This window comes from Oncorhynchus gorbuscha, linkage group LG24, assembly GCF_021184085.1.
Source record: "Oncorhynchus gorbuscha isolate QuinsamMale2020 ecotype Even-year linkage group LG24, OgorEven_v1.0, whole genome shotgun sequence".
In the NCBI taxonomy this organism is placed as follows: Eukaryota; Metazoa; Chordata; class Actinopteri; order Salmoniformes; family Salmonidae; genus Oncorhynchus; species Oncorhynchus gorbuscha.
In genome coordinates this window covers 10405077-10429473 of record NC_060196.1, presented here as the reverse complement: position 1 = coordinate 10429473, position 24397 = coordinate 10405077, and the positions used below count along the sequence as shown (strand labels likewise).

General features: G+C 42.9%; 2 protein-coding genes across 4 annotated transcripts; both read left to right on the top strand.

The window, feature by feature from the left end:
• The first annotated feature begins 6414 nt into the window (after window positions 1-6414).
• LOC124012403 (zinc finger protein 264-like) lies at window positions 6415-9547 on the top strand. Of its 3 annotated transcripts, XM_046325985.1 has the most exons (5): window positions 6433-7118; window positions 7445-7575; window positions 7764-7922; window positions 8005-8077; window positions 8182-9547. In XM_046325985.1, the coding sequence occupies exons 1-5, from the start codon at window positions 6845-6847 to the stop codon at window positions 8946-8948; spliced, it is 1404 nt and encodes a 467-aa protein (XP_046181941.1). In that variant the 5' UTR covers window positions 6433-6844; the 3' UTR covers window positions 8949-9547. The 3 variants fall into 3 exon arrangements, with proteins under 3 accessions (XP_046181940.1, XP_046181941.1, XP_046181939.1); XM_046325984.1 differs by having other exon boundaries at window positions 6415-6544; window positions 6879-7118; window positions 7764-9547; XM_046325983.1 differs by having other exon boundaries at window positions 7764-9547.
• Window positions 9548-13967: 4420 nt separating this feature from the next.
• Window positions 13968-18830, top strand: LOC124012413 (zinc finger protein 69 homolog). The gene is made up of 3 exons (XM_046326002.1): window positions 13968-14443; window positions 17176-17306; window positions 17487-18830. The coding sequence occupies exons 1-3, from the start codon at window positions 14161-14163 to the stop codon at window positions 18435-18437; spliced, it is 1365 nt and encodes a 454-aa protein (XP_046181958.1). The 5' UTR covers window positions 13968-14160; the 3' UTR covers window positions 18438-18830.
• Window positions 18831-24397: the final 5567 nt, after the last annotated feature.

Sequence of the window (24397 nt, the reverse complement as noted above, 5' to 3'; positions counted from 1 at the left end):
ACTTATATACAGCAATCATATACCAAAACACAGCCCAGAAAGCCCCTCAATCCCTATACCCATACGTGTTTAAATCGGCAATGTACAGCAAACTTGTACACATTGTAAAATAGAAAACAGTATTCAGAACGTGACCTACCCCTTGCATCACATTTTCATACTGGGGGGTCAACTACAACCACCATTGGTGGGTCACTGTACATAGTCGGTGGATAGTCAAGGTCAAGGGTTCTGTGACTGTTGCTGGAGCTTCTGCTACCAACAGCATCTTCAGAAGACCTTTCTTCTTCAGAGGGTTCAGACATTTCTTCTCCAAAGGTTATCTCTGACACGCTTGTGGCACCCTCAGAATGTGGTGAGTTCTGAGGGTCCCTCGCCAGTGGCCCATCTTCCAGCACATCTGAGGGCTCTGACTGTGTTTACTCGGAGGTCTGTTCTGATATCCACACACTAGTCCTCTCACCAATGTCAATTTCGGTTATATTGTTCATGGATGAGTCCTCCATCTCCTCACTGTCTCCCGTATTAGGTGTCTCCAAGGCAGTGTCAGGGAGAGGCAAGAAGTTTACAGGCATTATCAGATTACGGTGGACTGTTTTCTCCTGGCTAGTTGACATGTTATGTATCTTGAAGATGTGGATGTCACTATTCTTCTCCGTAACAATATAAAGGTTGTTCTCCCAACGATCAGCCAGCTTCCTCTTTCCACGTTCACCCTTATTTGCCAGCAGCACCCGATCACCGACCTCCACTGGAGCTCCTCTGATTATCCTCTTCAGCTGTTTGGTTGCCGACACCTGTACCGTCTCCATGGCCTCCCTCAGCTCTCGCTCTCTCGTCAGGGTCTTGATGTACTCGTCATAGTCTACAACCTCTGAGTCTTGCAGCACGGTACCAAACATCATGTAGACAGGCAGACGTGGGGTTCTCCCAAACATCACATGGAAAGGGGCATGGCCTGTGGTTTCATGGACTGTACAGTTGTAGGCAAAGGTCAACAACTTCAGTTTCTGGGGCCACCTGTGCTTCACTCTCGTAGGTAAGGTGCTGCTAATGTTTCCCAGCATTCTGTTGAACCTTTCGACTCCCCCGTTCCCCATCGGATAGTAGGGAGTTGTGTGCGACTTCTGGAGTGCTGCAGCACTCAACAACTCAGCAATCAATTTACTTTCAAAGTTGGCCCTTTGGTCGGAGTGGTTACGACGAGGAACGACCAGAACACCCAAGGACTTGTTGTTGGAGTCTTCAGCAGACCAGAAGTCCACACAGACCCACTCGTGATGATGTACTCCAATGGAGCTCTGGCCTCTTGCTCGGGGGTCTACTAAACACCTCTTGTAGGTCTTGACTTACTCTCTCACATCAGACTCCAGATCATGCCAGGAGAACCTCTGTCTCGTCAAGTACAACGTCCGCTGTTGCCCCTGTTGGGTTCATCTTGGGGTCATGATAGGGGCTGTACCAAATGTTTGATGTATTATAATAATTGATTATGCTTATGTTGTATTAATAGAAGGGGAAGGGTTATAAGACCTGTACCTCTTTACATTTATAGGGTCCTCGACTACAGATTAACAATATATATCCATTATAAAGTTGAATATTGTTCCACAGTTATTGTCTAGTCTCTGCCTCTTATAAGGAAACGGTTCGAGAGATGTGTGAGTTATGGCAGTCAAAACAGGATGTCTGTGAGAAAGAACCCTGCAGGGGAGTGAAAGAGAAGAGACAGACATAGTCAGACATTCCACTATAAATCAATCAACTTGGGGAGTGGACATTTACTGCTGAGCCTTTAGATAACACTGAAACTATTGTTTGTATAGTTGTGTATGCATGGGCTTGGTAGGCAGTGACATCACTAAGGCTGGACTTCAGGCTTAATAAAATAACTTGGACTCTTTACTCTTTTGCAGAACTTACTCGGAAACATGCGTGCTATGTTCCTGTTGTGAACTTCTGTCTGCAATTGCATTAATAAATGAATGATTGATTTCCTTAAAGATATTGTCTGAATGCTAATTTCACCAATGATCCAATGATTGACAAGGAACAAAGAACGAACCCCAACATCCCTGATGACCGACTTCATCGTGGACACCCTTCAAGACTGTCGCCCTCATGGAGGTGGGTACTACATACTGGTACGTCTTATTCTTTGACAGCAAACTTTTGGTAACGCGATATAGTACACACATTTTCAGAGTGAGCTTCTCCCAGGTCTTCAAAATCCTAAGGGCCTCTAGTGGTTCATGGCCACGTTCCCTCCCAGAAGGTCTCCGGCCCCTGTCCACGTAGAAAACAACTCTGGCCAGTGTGTCATCCTGTGGCTGCTTTGATATCAGGTCGTCACGGGATAGCACTCTCACGTCTGACATCTCAGATGGCACCAGTAACTGAGCGAGTTGAGGCAGTTCTCGAGGTCAAATGAGTGGTTCGACCAGTGGAACACATCTTGCACCTTCTCAGCATGTACTCCCGCAGCTTCTTCCAGCAAGGCCTTGTATAGAACCCTTGTGATGCGGTGGAGAGCGCTCGGCTGCACAAATGGCTGTCTACTGAGTGCATCAGCAATGACATTCTTGGGACCGGGGATGTACTTGATGTCAAACTCGAATGGAGCGAGCTAAGCAACCCATCTCTGTTCACAGGCATCCAATTTGGGCTTGGACAGGATGTACATTAATGGGTTGTTGTCTGTCCATACAGTAAAAGGCTTGCCCCTTAGCCAATGACTACATTTCTCACAGACGGCCCAGGTCCTACCTATGGGCAGGATACTTTGACTGTGCATAAGTAAGTGATTTTCTAGCAAATGCTATGGGTCTGGCTGCAGACTCATCCCCTGGCATTACATTTACATTTAAGTCATTTAGCAGACGCTCTTATCCAGAGCGACTTACAAATTGGTGCATCTGTAAGTGATTTTCTAGCAAATGCTATGGGTCTGGCTGCAGACTCATCCCCTGGCATTACATTTACATTTAAGTCATTTAGCAGACGCTCTTATCCAGAGCGACTTACAAATTGGTGCATCTGGAGGACAGCACCTAAGCTATTACTTGATGCATCTACAGAGAGCAAGAAAGGTCTACTAAAATCAGGGTGGGCTTGCATGACCTGATCGAGGAGAGCTTATTTCAACTGACTGAAGGCCTGTTTGCACCAGTCCAGTCTGCTGCGAGTTTCCTATGTATTTGTCTTTTCTTGTGGCCTTTTCCATGGCGTGGTGCCTTCGTCCCAGTTTTCAGCGCATGTAGCGGCTTAGCGATGGTGGAGCACCCCTCAATGAACTGCTGGTAATAGACTATCATTCCGAGGAATCAAATCTTTCCCTGTAAGAGCACATTACATTACATTTACATTTAAGTCATTTAGCAGACGCTCTTATCCAGAGCGACTTACAAATTGGTGCATTCACCTTATGACATCCAGTGGAACAGCCATTTTACAATAGTGCATCTAAATCTTTTAAGGGGGGGGGGGGTGAGAAGGATTACTTTATCCTATCCTAGGTATTCCTTAAAGAGGTGGGGTTTCAGGTGTCTCCGGAAGGTGGTGATTGACTCCGCTGTCCTGGCGTCGTGAGGGAGTTTGTTCCACCATTGGGGAGCCAGAGCAGCGAACAGTTTTGACTGGGCTGAGCGGGAACTGTACTTCCTCAGTGGTAGGGAGGCGAGCAGGCCAGAGGTGGATGAACGCAGTGCCCTTATTTGGGTGTAGGGCCTGATCAGAGCCTGGAGGTACTGAGGTGCCGTTCCCCTCACAGCTCCGTAGGCAAGCACCATGGTCTTGTAGCGGATGCGAGCTTCAACTGGAAGCCAGTGGAGAGAGCGGAGGAGGAGCACGTCTGTGTTATCCTCCATGAGATCCTTCTCGGTCATCCCTGCAATAGCCTTCACTTTTTCTGGGTCTGTGGCCACACCTCCTTCACTGATGACATGCCCCAAGAAAAGCACTAACCTTTTCATGAAATGGCATTTCTTTGGAGCCTCTGAGGCAGAGGTGGTGAGGTGGTGTGAATAACAATTATCTATTGTGCTGTAATTTGCATCTCCACACACTTTGCATTGCAAAGATGGGTTCTCCCTTCTCCTGGGCCTCCTCTGGAAACGGTTATCATAGCCGCCTACAGGTTATTGTGGCCTCTGCTCCAAGATCCGTTCAAGCATCGTAATCACACGATCCAATACCTCGGATGAGCCATTTGTGAGCTGCAACAAGGCGTCCGGGCAGTTTGCAACAGCCAACACTGGCCTACTTACCACACTGATGCAGGAAGTGACCAGTGGGGGTAGTCGCAAAGGACGTGGAGCCTTGCACTTCCTCTGGTACTCCTCCAGCCTGCCATGGACCTCCATGAATATGGTTTGCGCATGAATATCAATGACAGCTCTGGGTTTGGACAGTGCTTGATGAATATGGGGTCAGAACACGTGATGGATTGTCTAGCTCCTTGTTCTCCATCTTCTAACAGTCCTCTGCCACCTCTATGGCCCTGTTCAGTCTAATCCAGTAGTCAAATGGAGTCTCCCCTTCCATTGGCAAAATAGAATAAACATCAGCTAGGGGCATGTCAGCTTAAGTCAACTGGGTTACTGTGCAGGCTTACTCTTTACCACGTTCCGTACCCGCCCCGTCAGCTTGCCCAAAACTTCATCTGACCTCTCCTGCCCACCATAACCCTTCTTCTGCATGTACACTAACATGATATCCTCACACTCATGCACTGTGCATTCCTCTGAACCATCCCCCGTGAAACACACTGGTTCCCTGACATTTTTTCACCACTACAGTCGTGGCCAAAAGTTTTGAGAATGACACAAATATTAATTTTCAAAGTGTGCTGCCTCAGTTTGTATGATGGCAATTTGCATATACTCCGGAATGTTATGAAGAGTGATCAGGTGAATTGCAATTAATTGCAAAGTCTCTTTTTTGCCAGGCAAATGAACTGAATCCCCCAAAAACATTTCCACTGCATTTCAGCCCTGCCACAAAAGGACCAGCTGACATCATGTCAGTGATTATTTTGTTAACACAGGTGTGAGTGTTGACGAGGACAGGGCTGGAGATCACTCTGTCATGCTGATTGAGTTCGAATAGCAGACTAGAAGCTTCAAAAGGAGGGTGGTGCTTGGAATCATTGTTCTTCCTCTGTCAATCATGGTTACCTGCAAGGAAACTGTTGGATTTATTATGGATAAATGAATAAACGATATCCCCATTTTAAATAGAATTGTAACTAAGTAAACGTATACTCTGTTTTATAAGTGATTAACAATATGAGTTCATAAGAAGGGATTGTGTGACACGGACAAGGAGTAATAAAAAAGTTAATGAACACCATTCCAACTAGGAATAAAACGAATGAGTTGTGGACTGTGAAAACAGATAAGGTCGTTAGCCTATAGTTGACCCTACAGAAACTTAGCTCTGGGGTTTTTAGATAAGGCAATGAGTGCATTCCTAGGTTTTCTGTTAATTAAAACTGTCAGTTCAGTGGTGATCGATAATGTTGAGGGGTCAAAAGTTATCTGGGAGTGTGTTAGTAAGTTAGAATGAACTTTTCACCTTTGTCCCGGTCGAGAGGAGGGGATTCTGTTAAAGCAATGAAATGACGTCTTGATCTGTATATAAACTGCTGCACGTGATTAAATGGGAGCGCGCTCCGAGAATAAATTCTATTACCTATTATTGAAAGACTGGTCTGTGTCTATTTTATGCAAACAAGAAATCTTACAAATTCTCATAAAATAGATTAAGGGCTTTCAATTGATGAAAGCACATTGGCATAATTAAATTACAGTAACAGAAACACGTGCCGTCATCATTGCTGTGCACAAAAAGGGCTTCACAAGCAAGGTTATTGCTGCCAGTAAGATTGCACCTAAATCAACCAAGCCAGGTGTAGCAATGGTAAGGTGTTGGGACTGCTGTTGGGACAGCTTTATGTAGTCCCTAACAATTTGTGGGCACTGTTTGTCACCGTTATAGTGTAATTAATGTATTGTTTAGTGTTGTGTAGTGGCTATGCCGGCATGCATCCCACACTTTTGTTCTGCTTTGTTTGCCCCACCAAGAATTACATGCTAAAATAGCCACTTCCCAAGGGTGAGTGATTTCACTGGGAGCCCCCCAGTGAGCAGGTCTGAAGAGAGAGACCAGAGAGGAAGGTGGGATTACCTGCTTTTATTGCTATGGTTATTAATGATCTGCACTGATGGAGCATAAATCCCAGAAAATAGGTGTGGTAGTGGCATCAGCTGTTTGCCTGCAGTAGAATCTTGTAGGGCTAAAGTATTGGTATATTGTTGCATATGTGTAGGGTTAGAGTGGTGAGATTTATTTTTCCTCTTTCGTTTCTGTGACATATTGTGCAATTCGCACTCCGACCCGTAAAAGTCAGCAACACTGCGTCAAGTTTGCAGGAAACTCACAGGAAGATGAAGTAAACGGAAGCAGAGAGGAAGAGGCGAAGTGAGAGGATTTACATCGCCCAAAATCGGTCCTCGTGAGATACGATTTAGAAGTGTCGAATTACGTGAGGCTTATTAAATTGAATATAAGTTGCGTAATATTTAGGCTGTTCTAAATGTACTGATATAAGTGTACGCACGTGGAATTCAGGCAACTGAGAAAAACGATTTAGTTGTAAATAATCTTTACGGAAATGAAGTGTCCAATAACAATTTCCACGTTAGCGTTTCTATTGTTATTTAGGCGTGTATTAACACCCAACTAAAAATATTACTAATTTAACTGCATAGCGTCACATACTTAATTCGCATTGGAGACAGGACTTGGTTGATAGATGTTATCTAGGTAATGCTAGCTGCTAACAATGGCTAACTGTATGGTGTTTCACACTCAAATAGCCTCCATCATGGAGGTACTAGCGAATGCAGCCGTGGCAGAGATCTGTAAACTCGTAGACGACGACTATGCAGTGTTTCGTTTGGAAATAACTCAAAGCCAGAAAGAAAACAGGGCATTGCGGAGGAAACTATTGGAACTGAAGGTGGCACGGGAGCGCGCAGAAAGGACAATGCGAGAGCGCGTCCTCGCCTGTCGCCCAAGTATTAAGATCCTTGACCGATACAGAGGAATAGCAAGAGGTAGGTCAATTGTTGGATAGTATGCAATAATTGCCCTGATTACTTAGCTATCTTGCGCAAAGACAAAATATAATGTTCTTGATTTACTGCATTTCCTATTATTTACTCAATGAAAACAATGTGATTCATGGAACATAATACATCAATCAATAAATAGTATATGAAGAAGTTATGCAAAGTGTTAGCTTACATCCTTGCCAATTCTAGACAGTGTCAATAGTGTACAACATACCAAAAACGGTCAATAGTGTACAATACAGTGTTGACAGTAGCTAAACTAATAGTAGCTAAACTAATTGCCTCTTTTCCTCCAATCACTCTCTCAGGTGAAGGACATCTCACTGGAGGCCACAGGAGCTTTGTGAAGCCAGCAGGACACAATACATTGAGAGATGACCAACCAATCACTGTTGATGAGGGGAGTGGAACCTCAACCCAGCACATTATTGTGATAGATGTTAGTGTAATAGTGTTGCATAAAGCATTAGTTACTTTGTGGCCCCTTTATTTCAGAAAGTCTCCCCTCAGCTATTTACTTGCTTACATGTACATTCTCATCATAGGGGGACTTGTGAGACTTCTGTACGACATTGTTATACAATTCAACTCATGTACCAGTAATAACCATCTCTCTTCTTGTGTCAGTCTGCAGGTCCTGGGGTCAAGCAGGAGACATCTGAAGGAGAGGAGAACCCACTGTACAGCAGAGACCTCCAAACTGGAGCAGTGGGAGCGCCTCCTGTAGCCATGGACAAACCCACCACCGCCCCAGCGCAGCCCAAGACCCAATGCAGCATCACGGAGGTCAGTGGAACGCTGAACGCCATCCTCAAGTCAGAGACAGACACAGAGACTTCAACTGTAACACAAAGGCTTTTACACACAGGATCTGACCAAATGTCAGACCCAGAGAGAATGGGGCTGGGGAGACTGGGCTGTCCTCCTGCTCCTGCTTCAGCGTACGTACTTTATGGAAACCCGAGCCCGAGGACGGTTCATTCCCATCCGGACTCAGGTGACGCGTCAGAGACTGGTAATGATCCTTCTTGTTCTTATATTTCAGAGATGGACCCTAGCAACATGCCCTTGGGTTTAGAGGCACAGACTGATCTGTCTAGACGGGACTGGAACCGGTGCAGTAGAAGTGTATACTCTGAAGGGTGCCTATATGAGGCAGGGGAGGGTATGGCCATAGATGATGTGACTGTGAAAGTGGAGGGTGACATTCCTCCTACATGGAATGCAGATAGTCACCAAGGAGATGGACACTCACAGGGCAGAGATTTCTTAGATTACAGGGAAAGCTTGGAGACCAATCCAAATGTCCCTTTACACACGCTCAAGGATCGCGACCCATTGTTCACGTCAATGGGGCCTTCCGATTCACATGGCAGCACCCTTTTCAATCAGGTATTGAACTCAAACGACAGGACTAGAGCCCAGGCTCAGAGAGGGGAAGCTACATCAGGCAATAGTAAAGATAAACGATTCCCCTGCATGTTCTGTAACAAAGGATTCAGCTGCCCCCAGAAGGTGGAGATCCACCAGAGGGTCCACACAGGGGAGAGACCCTACAGCTGTGCCCAGTGTCACATGCGCTTCACCCAGGCTGGCAACCTGAAAAGACACCAGAGGGTGCACACTGGGGAGAAACCCTACAGCTGTACCCAGTGCCACATGTGCTTCGCCCAGGCTGGTCACCTGAAGATGCACCTGAAGGTCCACACGGGAGAGAGGCCGTTCACTTGTACGCACTGTGGGAAGAGGTTCTCAGAGAGGAGCTACCTCAGAATACACCAGCAGAAAAAACACTCCACTCTGATAACATAGAAAGTAACAATTTCACTCGGTAGCTTCTGACGTTTAGATCAAACCCTGTATTTCATCAGAAAAGCTCCACAGATGCATTTGGAATGACAAGAGTAACATATTTCAGTTATTTCACATATTTGGGACAGCAGCGTAGCCTAGTGGTTAGAGCGTTGGACTAGTAACCGGAAGGTTGTAAGTTCAAACCCCCGAGCTGACTAGGTACAAATCTGTCGTTCTGCCCCTGAACAGGCAGTTAACCCACTGTTCCCATGCCGTCATTGAAAATAAGAATGTGTTCTTAACTGACTTGCCTGGTTAAATAAAGGTTAAAAAAATAATTAAAAAACATATTTCAGTGTTGAATATTCCTGGGTAGAGTGTTGCATATAGACTTTGGCATATTTAAGCCTACAAATCTATTACATATTGTGTTGGCTATATGATGTTCACAAATGCCTATTTCATTACTTCCATTCAACTACTTACTTTTTTCCCCAAGACACTTTTAATGAGAAAATGAATGCAGTTTATCAAGTTCATGCTTAATTTTTGTATATGTGTGGTTTTCATATGGAGTATTTAAGTTTTGTTTAATAAACACGAAATGAGACTTTTCATTCTAAGACTTTCATTGAGACTCTTTCGTATAAGTCACATCTTATCTGTATACACCTGACAGTGCTTTATTACCATATACTTACTAAATATACCCACACCCTTACGAATAGCTACGGTAGACTTCTAAGTAGTTTAGTCAGGTTTCTCTAATGATGACTTTTGACTTATCATAGCTGACTTATATTTTCCCCACATCTTATTTATGTCCACCATGATGGGTTTAACAACAATGAAGTCATTCTATAACTACAGTATCGGACTCAAATGTAGTTGCGATTGTTAAACACTCCATGTTGAAAGTGTGTCTGTACTGGAGGGAGTGTATGTCCAGACTACAGCTCCTGAAAACGCAGAAGACCCAGCTGAGCAGCACAGGACCACACAGTCTCACTGAGGTGAGCCCACTGAACTACTTGAACTACTATCTGAACGGTAAAAACCTGAGAAGAAATCCAAATAGGAAGTGGGAAATCTGAGGTTGGTCGATTTTCAAACCAGCCCCTATTGAATACACAGTGGGATATTGGTTATGTTGCACTTCCTAAGGCTTCCACTAGATGTCAACCATCTTTAGAAACTTGTTTGAGGATTCTACTGTGAAGGGGGGCTGAATGAGAGGAGATTGAGTCAGAGGTCTGGCAGCAGTCGCGCTCTGGTCACGCGCATTTCACATGAAAGGTAGCTCGCGCTCCTTTGCTTTTCTGAAGACAAAGGAATTCTCCGGTTGGAATATTATGGAAGTTTTATGTTAACATCCTAAAGATTGATTCCATACATCGTTTGACATGTTTCTACGGACAGTAACGGAACTTTTTGACATTTCGTCTGCAACTAGGGAATGCGCTCATGACTTTGGATTTGTTTACCAAACGTGCTAACAAAAGTAGCTCTTTGGACATAAATGTTGGACATTATCGAACAAATCAAACATTTAATGTGGAATTGGGATTCATGGGAGGGCATTCTGATGAAGATCATCAAAGGTAAGTGAATATTTATGTTATTTCTGATTTCTGTTGACTTCAACATGGCGGATATCTCTGTTTTCTGAGCGCCGTTCTCAGATTATTGCATGGTTTGCTTTTTCCGTAAAGCTTTTTTGAAATCTGACACAGCGGTTGCATTAAGGAGAAGGGTATCTATATTTCCATGTCTAACACTTGTATTTTCATCGACATTTATAATGAGTATTTCTGTAAAATGATGTGGCTCTCTGCAATATTACTGTATGTTTTTGGAACTAGTGAATATAACACACCAATGTATATGGAGTTTTTTAAATATAAATATGCACTTTATTGAACAAAACATACATGTATTGTGTAACATGAAGTCCTATGAGTGTCATCTGATGAAGATCATCAAAGGTTAGTGATTAATTTTACCCATATTTGTGCTTTTTGTGACTCCTCTCTTTGGCTGGAAAAATGGCAGAATTTTTCTGTGACTTGGCAGTGACCTAACATAATCGTTTGTGGTGCTTTCGCTGTAAAGCCTATTTAAAATCGGACACATTGGTGGGATTAACAACAATATTACCTTTAAAATGGTATAAGATACATGTATGTTTGAGGAATTTTAATTATGAGATTTCTGTTGTTTGAATTTGGCGCTCTGCACTTTCACTAGCTGTTGTCATATCAATCCCATTAACGGGATTGCAGCGCTAAGAGACACTGCCCATACAAACTCTTGAGCCAGGAGTAAAATCAACTCATAACATTTTCTCAGCTGATAATTACGTCAGTTTGAGTGACCGCAAAAGAAAGATAGTGATGATGATAATTGAAATGGGTTATTCCCCATCCTTTACAACAATCACAATGAGGCATCGCCAACTGTGAACTCTATAGTACGCTTTAGACAACCACGGTGAATGTGACTGTACATCAAATGTTGCCATGGTAAACATTTGATATCATTTTCACCTGACAAGACCACTTTCTCTTAATTAATCGCCTAATATGTTGGCATGCATAACCTTTTTTTCAATTTTTTTACAATGACCATTATCAACACACTTGTCGCTCCTGTTTAACAATTTTAAATTGCTCTGTCACAGTAGGAATCAAGTCACTTGCTGATAATGTTTTATACAATGTTGCCTAAAACATTTTAAAGGTCTATTATTTTAATGAAACACAACCAAAGTTAACATAAGGCAGAGATGCCTTATTTTTTTAATGACGTGATATTGCGCTCCAAAAGGATAACTTGAAATAACATAATGTAGGTAATAAAAATAATAATAACACTGCTACATTAATGTGGATGTGTGAGAAAGTTTGAGGCATAAATATCACCCCCCCCCCCTCTCAATAGAATAAATAACTGCTAACCTCCCCTGTTATTGGTAATGCTAAGAGGTTGCATGTCTTGGGGGTATGATCTTTGTGCCTTTGTAAATTTCTGACTCATCATCATTCATGATTCATTCAGGACTATCTGTAATCATGGTAGCATCCACATTAATGTAGCAGTGTTCATAAACATATACTATTCTTACTTACAATATAAGTGACTCCAAAATGACACAATACATGATATACCATTCATTTCTATTGTGCACAACTTAATCTGTGTTACCTCATATGAAACATTTGATCTCAAATCCAAAATGTTGGAGTAGGCTATAGAGACAAATGAAGTTTTAGCTTCACTGTCCAAATAAGTACATAGGGGAGTGTACGTCACCATGTCACTGTGATAAGAGCCAATTTATGCTTGGTCTGAAAATGTGGTCGGAGGTGACGTATGAATGGTGTGGCGCAATTGGGGAGCCTCCAGAGGCATGCAGAAGCCAAATTGGGCTCCGTACCACATCGACGTGGGCCTCTCAAATTGTGTAACAATGTGGAGGGCTCCATATAGCTCCACATTGACATGATTGGTTGATGGTAGGTGAGGGTGGGAGGTCTAGTATAAACACACACTCACTTCCTTGACAACAGCTCTGTGCTGCTTGGCGAAGTGCAAGAAGTATGAATGCCCTGACTTCTGCAGAGGCCATATCACTGTGAATGCTGTGCAGTCAATACAGATGTCGGTTAGACCATACAGCACCTTTTAGTCTACAGTCCTTGACCTCAAGCTGTTTGCAGTAAATGGCCTATAAGCCATGTGATGACTGAGGTGAAATATTATGAACTAAAGTGCACATGTACTTGCTGTTCCAGACTGACTTGTCTATACAAACTGGGTCAGAGTATACTTCTGTTTAGGAGTGTAATTAACCACATACCCCTCATTAACCCTTTGTTAACTTGTCATTTGAAACAGGCTTGAGTAAATACCTGTTTTTAGAGACAGTAAACCTGGGCAAGAACAAGGACAGTTTAATATTTACCTTACCGAGGTGATGTAGATGGAATAAACACATTACTTTCTACTCTATTCTTGTTAACACACTTGTCTTTCTAAACAAGTCTGCTCTGCATTTGAAATATATTTATCATGAATAGGAGATTTGATATGTAATAAGCAGTACCGTATTTAAAAGACAGCGCGCGCATGTTACAACATTTTCTTTTCGCGACCCCATATGAGCAATGATGCCAATCAATAACATTGTATAGAGATCCCAATAAATTACTAGAGGGGCTTTGTCATCAACCCTAAAAGTTCTATAAAGGTGTGATAATGGCAGCCATGTTGGTCAGGGAGAAATCCAAACCAGTCTAATTGAAATGATTGGCAGTAGGGGCGTAATCCTGTTTTTACTTAGACAGGTAATTCAAAGTAAGGCATGTGATATCAAAAATTGTATAATAGAATTCTTGTCAACCTAAAATATTGTAATAATTATAAGTACAGTTTATATTTGTTTTATGAACATGTTCTGTATAAGTAGCCTCTAAAATATATGTAAACTGACCATAAATGTCTCAAGTTGTGTTTTCTTGGAAAGTGGTGAGTGCTATTATACGATAGTATATCAGTACTTATTGCATTTACAACTTGTCTAAGTTCTATCATCAACTGATTTCAGCCAGTGTATGGTATGTTGGCAGTTAATTTGAAAAATTCATAGAATTATTCCTCTAAAACAGACTGGCTAGTTAGCTAACAAACATTCAGTGCAGATACATTCTTAAAATGTATTATTTGAACAAATATTTTATCACAGCACTGGCAAAGCATGGGTGACTAACTCCCTGACATAAATGACTGACCTTTATCCCATCACAGGCAAAGTCAAAATTGGCTATACTGTAAAAATGAATGAAAACAAAAATGGTGTTTTAATTAAAGGTTAGACATAAGGTTAGCTGTGTGGTTAAGTTTAAAATCACATTTTAATAAAAAACATTGTAGAAATGGGCGGGGCTTATGACTTTGTGGCTGTGGTAACGACCCCAGAAGAAGGTTTATGTCCTTTCTAGTACCGGTATTCTAATTCCTAATTCTATGTAACATCCTTTCTCGTCAGTGTAAACGGAAGTGAAGTGAACAGTACCGAAGAACATTTCCACGTATCGTTTTTATTGTTTTATTTAGACGCGTATTTACCGGCACAGCATCACATACGTACCCCCATGCAGTCTTTAATTCGTGTTGGAGACAGGACTTGGTTCATAGATGTTAACTAGGTAACACGAGCGAGCTGCTAACAATGGCTAACTGTATGGTTTTTCACACTCAAATAGCCTCCATCATGGAGGTGCTAGCAAATGCAGCTGTGGCAGACATCTGTAAACTCGTAGACGACGACTATGCAGTGTTTCGTTTGGAAATAACTCAAAGCCAGAAAGAAAACAGGGCATTGCGGAGGAAACTACAGCTACTGGAACTGAAGGTGTCACGGGAGCGCGCAGAGAGGACAACGAGGGAGCGCGTCCCCGCCAGTCGTCCCAGTAGTGTCAAGATCCTCGACCGATACAGAGGAATGGCAAGAGGTACGTTTCGCAGAAGGCCAATGCTGCGCGGCCTTAGGCGTTCATATGTACAGTAGCTTCACTGGTGGAAAAAGTACCCAGTTGTCATACTTGAGCAAAAGTAAAGATGACTCAAGTTAAAAGTCAACCAGTAACTTATAAACCCAGGGTCGTCACACTTCTCCCTCCTTTCGAGAGCGCGTTCTCGCGCTAGCTTGCGACTCTACGTCTTACAGGAACGCGCTCACCGGCCAAGCACACGCAGTGTCGTGGATGCAAGGTCCGATCCCACTTCTGACACTAGTGTAATGAAACAGCAGGGAGCAGGTCTCGACCCCGGGGTCCGGGGCGCTATCGACTGTGCTGCAAAAGCATGCTCGTTCGGCAGAGTCGATTTCCGCGCTTATAAACCCAGGGTCGTTACAATACTACTTGAGTAAAATACTTAAAGTATTTGGTTTTAAATATACTTAAGTATCAAAAGTAAATATAATTTCCAAAATATACTAAAGTATAAAAAAGTAAAAGTATAAATAATTTAAAATTCCTTATATTAAGCAAACCAGACTGCACGTTGTCTTGTTATTTTAATGTAGAGATAGCCCTGTGGCACACTCCAACATAATTTACAAACGAAGCATGTGTGTTTAATGAGTCCACCAGATCAGAGGCAGTAAGATGAACAGATACGTTCTCTTGATAAGTGCTTGAATTGGACCATTTTCCTGTCCTGCTAAGGACTGAAAATGTAAGGAGTACTTTTGGGGGTCAGGGAAAATGTATGGAGTAAAAAGTACAATCTTATTTAGGAATGTAGTGAAGTAAAAGTACAAGTTGTCAAAAATAAAAATAGTAAAGTAAAGATACTGCCGCAGGTTTCCCTCTGCCCATGTGTTCAGATGTAGATTGTAACACCAGATGTGATTTAAGCAACAACAAAAATGATGGTATGCAGGCATTATACTGGGAGTTACATGTTTGCCTATACAAAGCATAGCCAGAGATTTTCCAGCTAACCTGGTATTGCCAATACTATCTTCATTCTCAACTGGTGGAAACAGGAGTCTCCTAAAATGTTTGTGTCCAGTGGCAGAGGCTCCGTTTGAAATTAGAAAATGCTCCATTATTAAAAATAAATCAATGTTTTGCTCCATTTTGTAATCCAATAATGTGTGCGCCACCATCTTGTCTATTTCAATTCTTCTCTCATTGATGAGACAGGTGTCTGTCATGCAGCACTTTGGGGTGGACCCCCACCTGTCTCGATCAAGGAGAGAAGATTTGAAATACACAAGTTGTTGGAGTACACATTCTTGGATTAGTTAATGGAGTACTTCATGGATTCTTTATTTGACACATTTTCTAAATTCAAACGGACCCCCTGTCACTGGACACTGACATTTTATGACACTATTTCCACAAATCGAGAACGAAGATGGTATTGCCAATACCAGCTTTGTTAAAACATCTCTGCAGACGTTTTGTATAGCCAGACCTGTAACTCCCAGTACAATGGATACCAAAATGTTTGGGTTAAATCACATTATCTGTAACTAATCATTCCCCTGATTACGTAGCCATCTTGGGCAAAGACACCATATTCTATCCTGATTCCTGATTTACTGCATTTCCGATTATATACTCAATTAAAACAATGTGATACATGGAACATAATCGGCATGGACGATTAATTAGGGCCGATTTCAAGTTTTCATAACAATCGGTAATCAGCCTTTCTGGATGCCGATTATGGCCGATTACATTGCAATCCACGAGGAAACTGTGTGGCAGGCTGACCACCGGTTACGGGAGTGCAGCGTCAAAAGGACCTTGTGGCTGCATGGAGCCAAGGTAAGTTGCTAGCTAGCATTAAATTGATCTTATAGAAAACAATCTTCATATAATCACTAGTTAACTACACATGGCTGATGATGGTTTGTCCTTGGGGTTTCGTCTGCCATATCAGTTCTGTTATACTCACAGATAGAATTTTAACAGCTTGAAACTTATATGCACATCCTAGCTTCTGATCCTGAGTAACAGGCAGTTTACTTTGGGCACACTTTTCATCCGGATGTGAAAATACTGCCCCCCTACTCAAGAGAGGTTAATTCATCATCGAATCACAGCCTACTTAAACTTCGCCAAACAGCTGATGATTTAACAAAAGCGCATTCGCGATAAAAGCACAATCGTTGCATGAATGTACCTAACCATAAACATCAATTCATTTCTTAAAATCAATACACAGAAGTATATATTTTTAAACCTGCATATTTAGTAAAAATAAATGCATGTTAGCAGGCAATATTAACTAGGGAAATTGTGTCACTTCTCTTGCATTCAGTGTAAGCAGAGTCAGAGTATATGCAACAGTTTGGGCCACCTGGCTCGTTGCGAACTGTGTTTCTTCCTAACAAAGACTAATTCATTTACCAGAATTTTACATAATTATGACATAACATTGAAGGGTGCGCAATGTAACAGCAATATTTAGACTTAGGGTTGCCACCCATATATATATATATCAGCCGATTAATCTGTAATAGCTTTTTACCAATAATCGGTATCGCCTTTGAAAAATCATAAATCGATCGATCTCTACAATCAATAAATAGTATATCAATAAGTTATGAGAAGTGTTACCTTACATCCTTGCCAATTCTAGACAGTGTCAAAACTGTCAATAGTGTACAATAGTGTTGAGCATTGACGGTACCTAACCATCTATTTTCCCCCAATCACTCTCTCAGGTGAAGGACATCTCACTGGAGGCCACAGGAGCTTTGTGAAGCCAGCGGGACACAATACATGGAGAGATGACCAACCGATCACTGTTGATGAGGGCAATGGAACCTCAACCCAGCACATTATCGTGATGGAGGTTAGTGTAATAGTGTTGCATAAAATATGAGTTACTTTGTAAATCAAATGTGGGCAGTTTATTTCAGAATGGCTCCCCTTAGCTATTCACTTGCTTACATTTGCTTGTAAGACTTCCATATGATATTGTTATTAAATTATAATCATGTTCTGGTAATAACATCCTATCTTATTGTGTCAGTCTGCAGATACAGAGGCTGCAGGTCCTGGGGTGAAGCAGGAGAGGTCTGAAAGAAAGGAGGACCTACAGCATAGCATAAACATCCAGACTGGAACGGCTGGAGCGCCCCCTATAGCAACGGAGGACTCCACCACCACCCCAGCGCAGCCCAGAGCCGGCTCAGAGTATTTACCGGTATTTCACCAGATCCAGAGGACGGTTCATTCCCGTGGAGAGGGTGACGCACTAGTCACTGACATTGATGATCCATCATGTTCTTACAGTACAGAGATGGACCCTGGCAACATGCCCTTGGGTTTAGAGACACAAACTGATCTATCTAAAGGGGAATGGAACCGGTACAGCAGTAGTATATACTCTGAAGGGTGCCTAGATAAGAAAGGGGAATGTCTGGTTGTAGATGAGGTAATTGTGAAAGTGGAGGGCGACGCTTCTCTCACATGGAATCCAGATCGTCACCTAGGTGACGGACACTCACAGGGCAGAGATTTCTTAGATTACAGGGAAAGCTTAGAGACAAATCCAAATGTTGCGACCCACTCCCCTGTACACATTCTCAGGGATTGCGACCCAGTGTCCACGTCAATGGGGCCGTCTGATTCACACACCCACGTCCTTTTCAATCAGGTATTGAACGCAAACGACATGGCTAGAGCCCAGGCTCAGGGAGGGGGAGCCACATCAGGCAATAGTAAAGAGAAACGGTTTCTCTGCATGTTCTGCAACAAAGGCTTCAGCTGCCCCCAGAAGGTGGAGATCCACCAGAGGGTCCACACAGGGGAGAAACCTTTCAGCTGTACCCAATGTCACATGCGCTTCGCTGAGGCTGGCAGCCTGAAGAGGCACCAGAGGGTCCACACAGGGGAGAAACCCTACAGCTGCCCCCAGTGTGAGAAGAGGTTCTCCCACCAGCACCATCTGAAGAGGCACTTGAAGGTCCACACGGAATAGAGGCCGTTCGTCTGTAAGCACTGTCGGAAGAGGTTTTCAGAGGAGCTTCCTCAGGATTTCACTCTATAACATAGAAAGTAACCATTCCATTCAATGGCTTCTGAAGTTTAGATCAAACCCTGCCCTAAAGATAGACTCAGCGAGATGACGTAGATCAATTTCCACAACATCAAAGAGCATTTTGGGATAAATGCGCCTAAAAAGTCTTAACATAATTTAGCCTACACTAAAGACACTCTTGTTCACAAATTTCATTACTTCCATTCAACAACTTTTATTATTTATTTTCTGACCACTTTTTCTCCCCAATTTCCTGGTCTTGTCCCATTGCTGCAACTCCTGTACGGACGAGGTCGAGTCACATGCGTTCTCCGAAACACAACCCAGCCGAGCCGCTTCTTGACACAATGCCGCTTAACCCAGAAGCCAGCCACACCAATGTGTCGGAGAAAACACGGTACACCTGGCGACCATGTCAGCGTGCATTGGGCCCGGCCCGCCACAGGAGTTGCTAGAGCGCGATGGGTCAAGAACATCCCTGCCGGCCAAACCCTCCCCTAACCCGGGTGATGCTGAGCCAATTGTGTGCCACCCCATGGATCTCCCGGTTGTGGCCGGCTGCGACAGAGCCTGGACTCGAATCAGGATCTCTTGTGGCACAGCTAGCACTGTGATGCAGTGCCTTGGACCACTGAGCCACTCGGGGGGCCATCAATAAACACTTTTAACATTTATGCAGTTCATTAAGTTACTGCAGATTTGTAATTGAGATGTGTATGTGTGGTTTTCATATGGTGTATTTAAAACGTGTTTGTTTAATAAACAGAAAAAAGGACTTTCATTCTAAGACTTTCCCTGTTGGCCCATGTTGACTCCAATGCCTCCAATGCTTCCCACAGTTATGTCAAATTGGCTGGATGGCCTTTGGGTGGTGGACCATTCTTGATACACACGGGAAACTGTTAAACATGAAAAACCCAGTAGTGTTGCAGTTCTTGACACAAACCGGTGCGTCTGGCATCTACTACCATACCCAATTCAAAGGAACTCAAATATTTTGTCTTGCCCATTCACCCTCTAAATGGCACACATGCACAATCCATGTCTCAATTGTCTCAAGGCTTAAAAATCCTTCTTTAACCTGTCTCCTCCCCTTTATCTACACTGATTTAACAAGTGACATTAATAAGGGATCATAGCTTTCACCTGGATTCACCTGGTCAGTCTGTCAATTAGTACTCAGTGTATATGAGCTTCTGTACAATTTGTGTTTACAGTCTGCAGGCCATGAGGACTTGATATCCAGTCTTGTAAGCGGGAGAGAGTGGACCTCTGAGGTGGCTGGTCATAAGCCATGGCCCTGGATCAGGAGCCATCGTTCTTCCTTCCCGAGTCGGAACCAGGACCGAACCACAGGGGACAGAGACTCCACCACCACACAGCACATAATCCCACCAACACCCAAACAATGGGTTGCATGCCAGCTGTGTTAAGAAGCAGTGCGGCTTGGTTGGGTTGTGAATCGGAGGACGCGTGACTTTCAACCTTCATCTCTCCCGAGCCCGTACGGGAGTTGTAGGGATGAGGCAAGATAGAAGCTACTAACAATTGGATACCATGAAATTGGGGTATCCAATTAAAATTCAAAAAAATATATTTAAAAAAATAATTTGTTATTGACTGACTTGCCTAGTTAAATAAAGGTAAAAAATTAAAATAGGTTAATCTGCCTCACCCATTGTGGAAAGCTAACAGTCAATGTGTGTGAAATGCTTTATAATGTATGTGATATCAACAGGGAGGTATATTTTCTGGTCCTTTCTATATTGACTAGCTTTCATCAAGCTGCCCACTCAAGAAAAAGCTTCAAACTGTAAATCATCAGCATATATTGATCACATCTTTACTAATGCTGCTGAAATGTGCTTTATCCAAATCCATCGGATGTAGCGATCACAATATAGTAGCTTTGGATAAGTTCCAAAGGTTGGGCCTGTTGTATGAGGTCATACAATACGTTTTGTAGTGATTTTAAAAACGGTTAAATTTCAGATTTAACAGTATTAGAGTATTAGTATATTACATTTACGCAAATCATGAATGCTTTTAAAAATATCTATATTTATTTATTTCCCAAAAATGTTACATTTCCATGGAAATACATGGATAGCCATGAGACCCCCCCCCCCCAATTGTGATCGACTATCGAGGGGCGCAATCGGGCGATGTTGGCTTGTACACAATCGCCCAACCTTGTTTTAGGAACGTCAACCAGGATTTAGGCTTCAAACTGCCTAGCCAGTTGTAGCTCAATCTTGAGTGCAATGATCACGTTCCTGCACTGACTGACTGTGTGGAGGCTCATTGATTTAACTTTACGCTAGCCTACATGATACACTAGTAAAGTAATAAAATATATAGCCGACGGCAATATTAGCCACGAATTACCGTGCAGCTTCAAATGTCGAACAAAGTTGGAAATTGTTGCGCCTCCCATCTATAATTTTCTTCCCTTATGTTTTGCAAGTTGCAATCCGTTTTTGTTGATACAGTGTTGTCTTTATATCTGAAAATAATAATTTGGGGTATCATCTTTCCAAGGGCTCCATCTGTATGTAGTGGGAAACTGGATGCGGCACACTTCAACTATGAAAGACAAAATGAGAAAACAAATCCAGAAAATCACATTGTAGGATTTTAATGAATTTATTTGCAAACTATTGTGGAAAATAAGTATTTGGTCAATAACAAAAGTTTATCTCAATACTTTGTTATATACCCTTTGTTGGCAATGACAGAGATCAAACATTTTCTGCATGTCTTCACAAGGTTTTCACACACTGTTGCTGGTATTTTGGCCCATTCCTCTGTGCAGATCTCCTCTAGAGCAGTGATGTTTTGGGGCTATCGTTGGGCAACACAGACTTTCAACTCCCTCCAAAGATTTTCTATGGGGTTGAGATCTGGAGACTGACTAGGCCACTCCAGGACCTTGAAATGCTTCTTACGAAGCCACTCCTTCGTTGCCTGGGCGGTGTGTTTGGGATCATTGTCATGCTGAAAGACCCAGCCACATTTAATCTTCAATGCCCTTGCTGATGGAAGGAGGTTTTCACTCAAAATCTCACGACACATGGCCCCATTCATTCTTTCCTTTACACGGATCAGTCGTCCTGGTCCCTTTGCAGAAAAACAGCCCCAAAGCATGATGTTTCCACCCCCATGCTTCACAGTAGGTATGGTGTTCTTTGGGTGCAACTCAGCATTATTTGTCCTCCAAACACGACGAGTTGAGTTTTTACCAAAAAGTTATATTTTGGTTTCATCTGACCATATGACATTCTCCCAATCTTCTTCTGGATCATCCAAATGCTCTCTAGCAAACTTCAGAAGGGCCTGGACATGTACTGGCTTAAGCAGGGGGACACGTCTGACACTGCAGTATTTGAGTCCCTGGCGGCGTAGTGTGTTACTGATGGTAGGCTTTTTTACTTTGGTCCCAGCTCGCTGCAGGTCATTCACTAGGTCCCCCCTGTGTGGTTCTGGGATTTGTGCTCACCGTGTGATCATTTTGACCCCACGGGGTGAGATATTGCGTGGAGCCCAGATCGAGGGAGATTATCAGTGGTCTTGTATGTCTTCCATTTCCTAATAATTGCTCCCACTGTTGATTTATTCAAACCAAGCTGCTTACCTATTGCAGATTCAGTCTTCCCAGCCTGGTGCAGGTCTACAATTTTGTTTCTGGTGTCCTTTGACAGGTCTTTGGTCTTGGCCATAGTGGAGTTTGGAGTGTGACTGTTTGAGGTTGTGGACAGGTGTCTTTTACACTGATAACAAGTTCAAACAGGTGCCATTAATACAGGTAACAAGTGGAAGACAGAGGAGCCTCTTAAAGAAGAAGTTACAGGTCTGTGAGAGCCAGAAATCTTGCTTGTTTGTAGGTGACCAAATACTTATTTTTCCACCATAATTTGCAAATAAATTCATTTAAAATCCTACAATGTGATTTTCTGGATTTATTTTCTCATTTTGTCTGTCATAGTTCAAGTGTACCTATGAAGAAAATGACAGGCCTCTCTCATCCTTTTAAGTGGGAGAACTTGCACAATTGGTGGCTGACTAAATACTTTTTTGCCCCACTGTATGTAGCGGTGTAATAATGTTATATGATGTACTGTTTAAGCTTTTGTTTTATGTGTGATGTAAGTGCCTTAATGTGTTTGAACCCCAGGAAGAGCAGCAGCTAATTGGCATCCCTAATAAATACATATGTAGAGTTCTCTACCATGTTTGTGAAGTCTACTTTGTAACCTCCTCCAGCCATCCACCCCTGCAGGTGGTTGGCTGGAGGCTAACAGAGGAGACTAGGCAGCCATCTTGGATTTTCAGACGGGTGCAGCCAAGGGCCCAGGGGACAACATCACTGAGCAGGTCAGGAACAGAGACAACATAGAGGAGGTCAGTGGATGGGACAGTATCCTCAACTCTGGGCTGGGGAACAACACTGTTAACCACAACCAGAAACAGACAGTGGAACACAAAACAACAACCAGGCTTAATCTCCATGACAATAGACTGGCTGAGACCAGGGCGAGGCATAGATTTGGTCTGCGGGAACGGGGAGGTGTCAGTATGCGGCTGGAGAGAACAGACACTGACTCGGCTAGCGATGCTCCGTCCTGCTCCTATAGTTGTGATTCAGAGACTGATGATGCCTCAGGTTAACCTCCTAACAGGTGCTGCCTTCAGCCTGCCTTCTATAGGATCTATCAACTGGAACATGGTGTTAAGGGATTTTTATCAATAATGACTAAATTATGTATGTAAATTATGTATGACTAAACAGAATACGATTATGTTACTGTATGGATGTATGAATCTTATTATAATCATAATAATGAATATAATGTGTGTAATTATAATCAATCAATTAGAACAAAGACAGTCCGTTCCTTGGTAGAAACTAATGGAAGGTATCGTCAGACTGGCTAGAATGCTGTGTTCCTTATGGAACATCTTATCTACACAGGGAGAGGAGAGACCTTGGGCTGGTAGTAAATTATCAAACAGGTGGTGGACGATGTGGGAAGGCTTGTGAACTATACTGCCATTGTATCGGAGTGGAGGAGGGACCGTTTAAAACCTATGACGTCATTTTTAGTTTATAACCTGTTGTAAATTGTACCGTGATCAGTACTCTCGAGAATAACGCTATTGATTGATTTTGAGACTGGTCTCTGTCCATTTTATGCAAATAAGTATCTTACAAATTCTTAGAAATGGGCTGAGTGTATTAATTGAATTGGTTAATAAACATATAGAAATCAAATTCCTTTAACACATGGACCCTGTGACAACACAGACACTCCCTGGCCTTCATCCTCCTCACACTCTCCTAATGTTAAACCAGACCTCAGACAATGCCAGTGCCTCAAAACTAAATGGCAGCACCAGCCCATTGACAAATGACAGTAGTTGTAACGTTATTAGTAGATCTGGTGGCAAAGAGAAATGCTTCCCATGTTCATTCTGTGGGAAAGCCTTCAGTTTCCCCAAACAGGTGGAGATCCACCAGAGGATGCACACAGGAGAGAAACCATTCAGCTGCCACCTGTGCTGGGCCTGTTTTTCCCACTTGTCCATTCTGAAGAGGCACCAGAGGGTTCACACAGGGGAGAAGCCATTTGGCTGCCACCTGTGCAAGTCCAGTTTTTCACACTCATCCAACCTGAAGAGGCACCAGAGAGTCCACACAAGTGAGAAATCCTAGAGCTCCATGAGAAGAGGTTCTCGCACTAGCTGAAGATGCACCTGAAGATCCACACGAAAGAGCCCGTTTGTCTGTACTCGCTGTGAGAAGATGTTTTCAGAGAGGAGCTACCTCAGGATACACCAGCAGAAAATGCACACGGCCCATGTGTAGTGTCATGTAATGTAGTATTAGTTATTTTGATGTT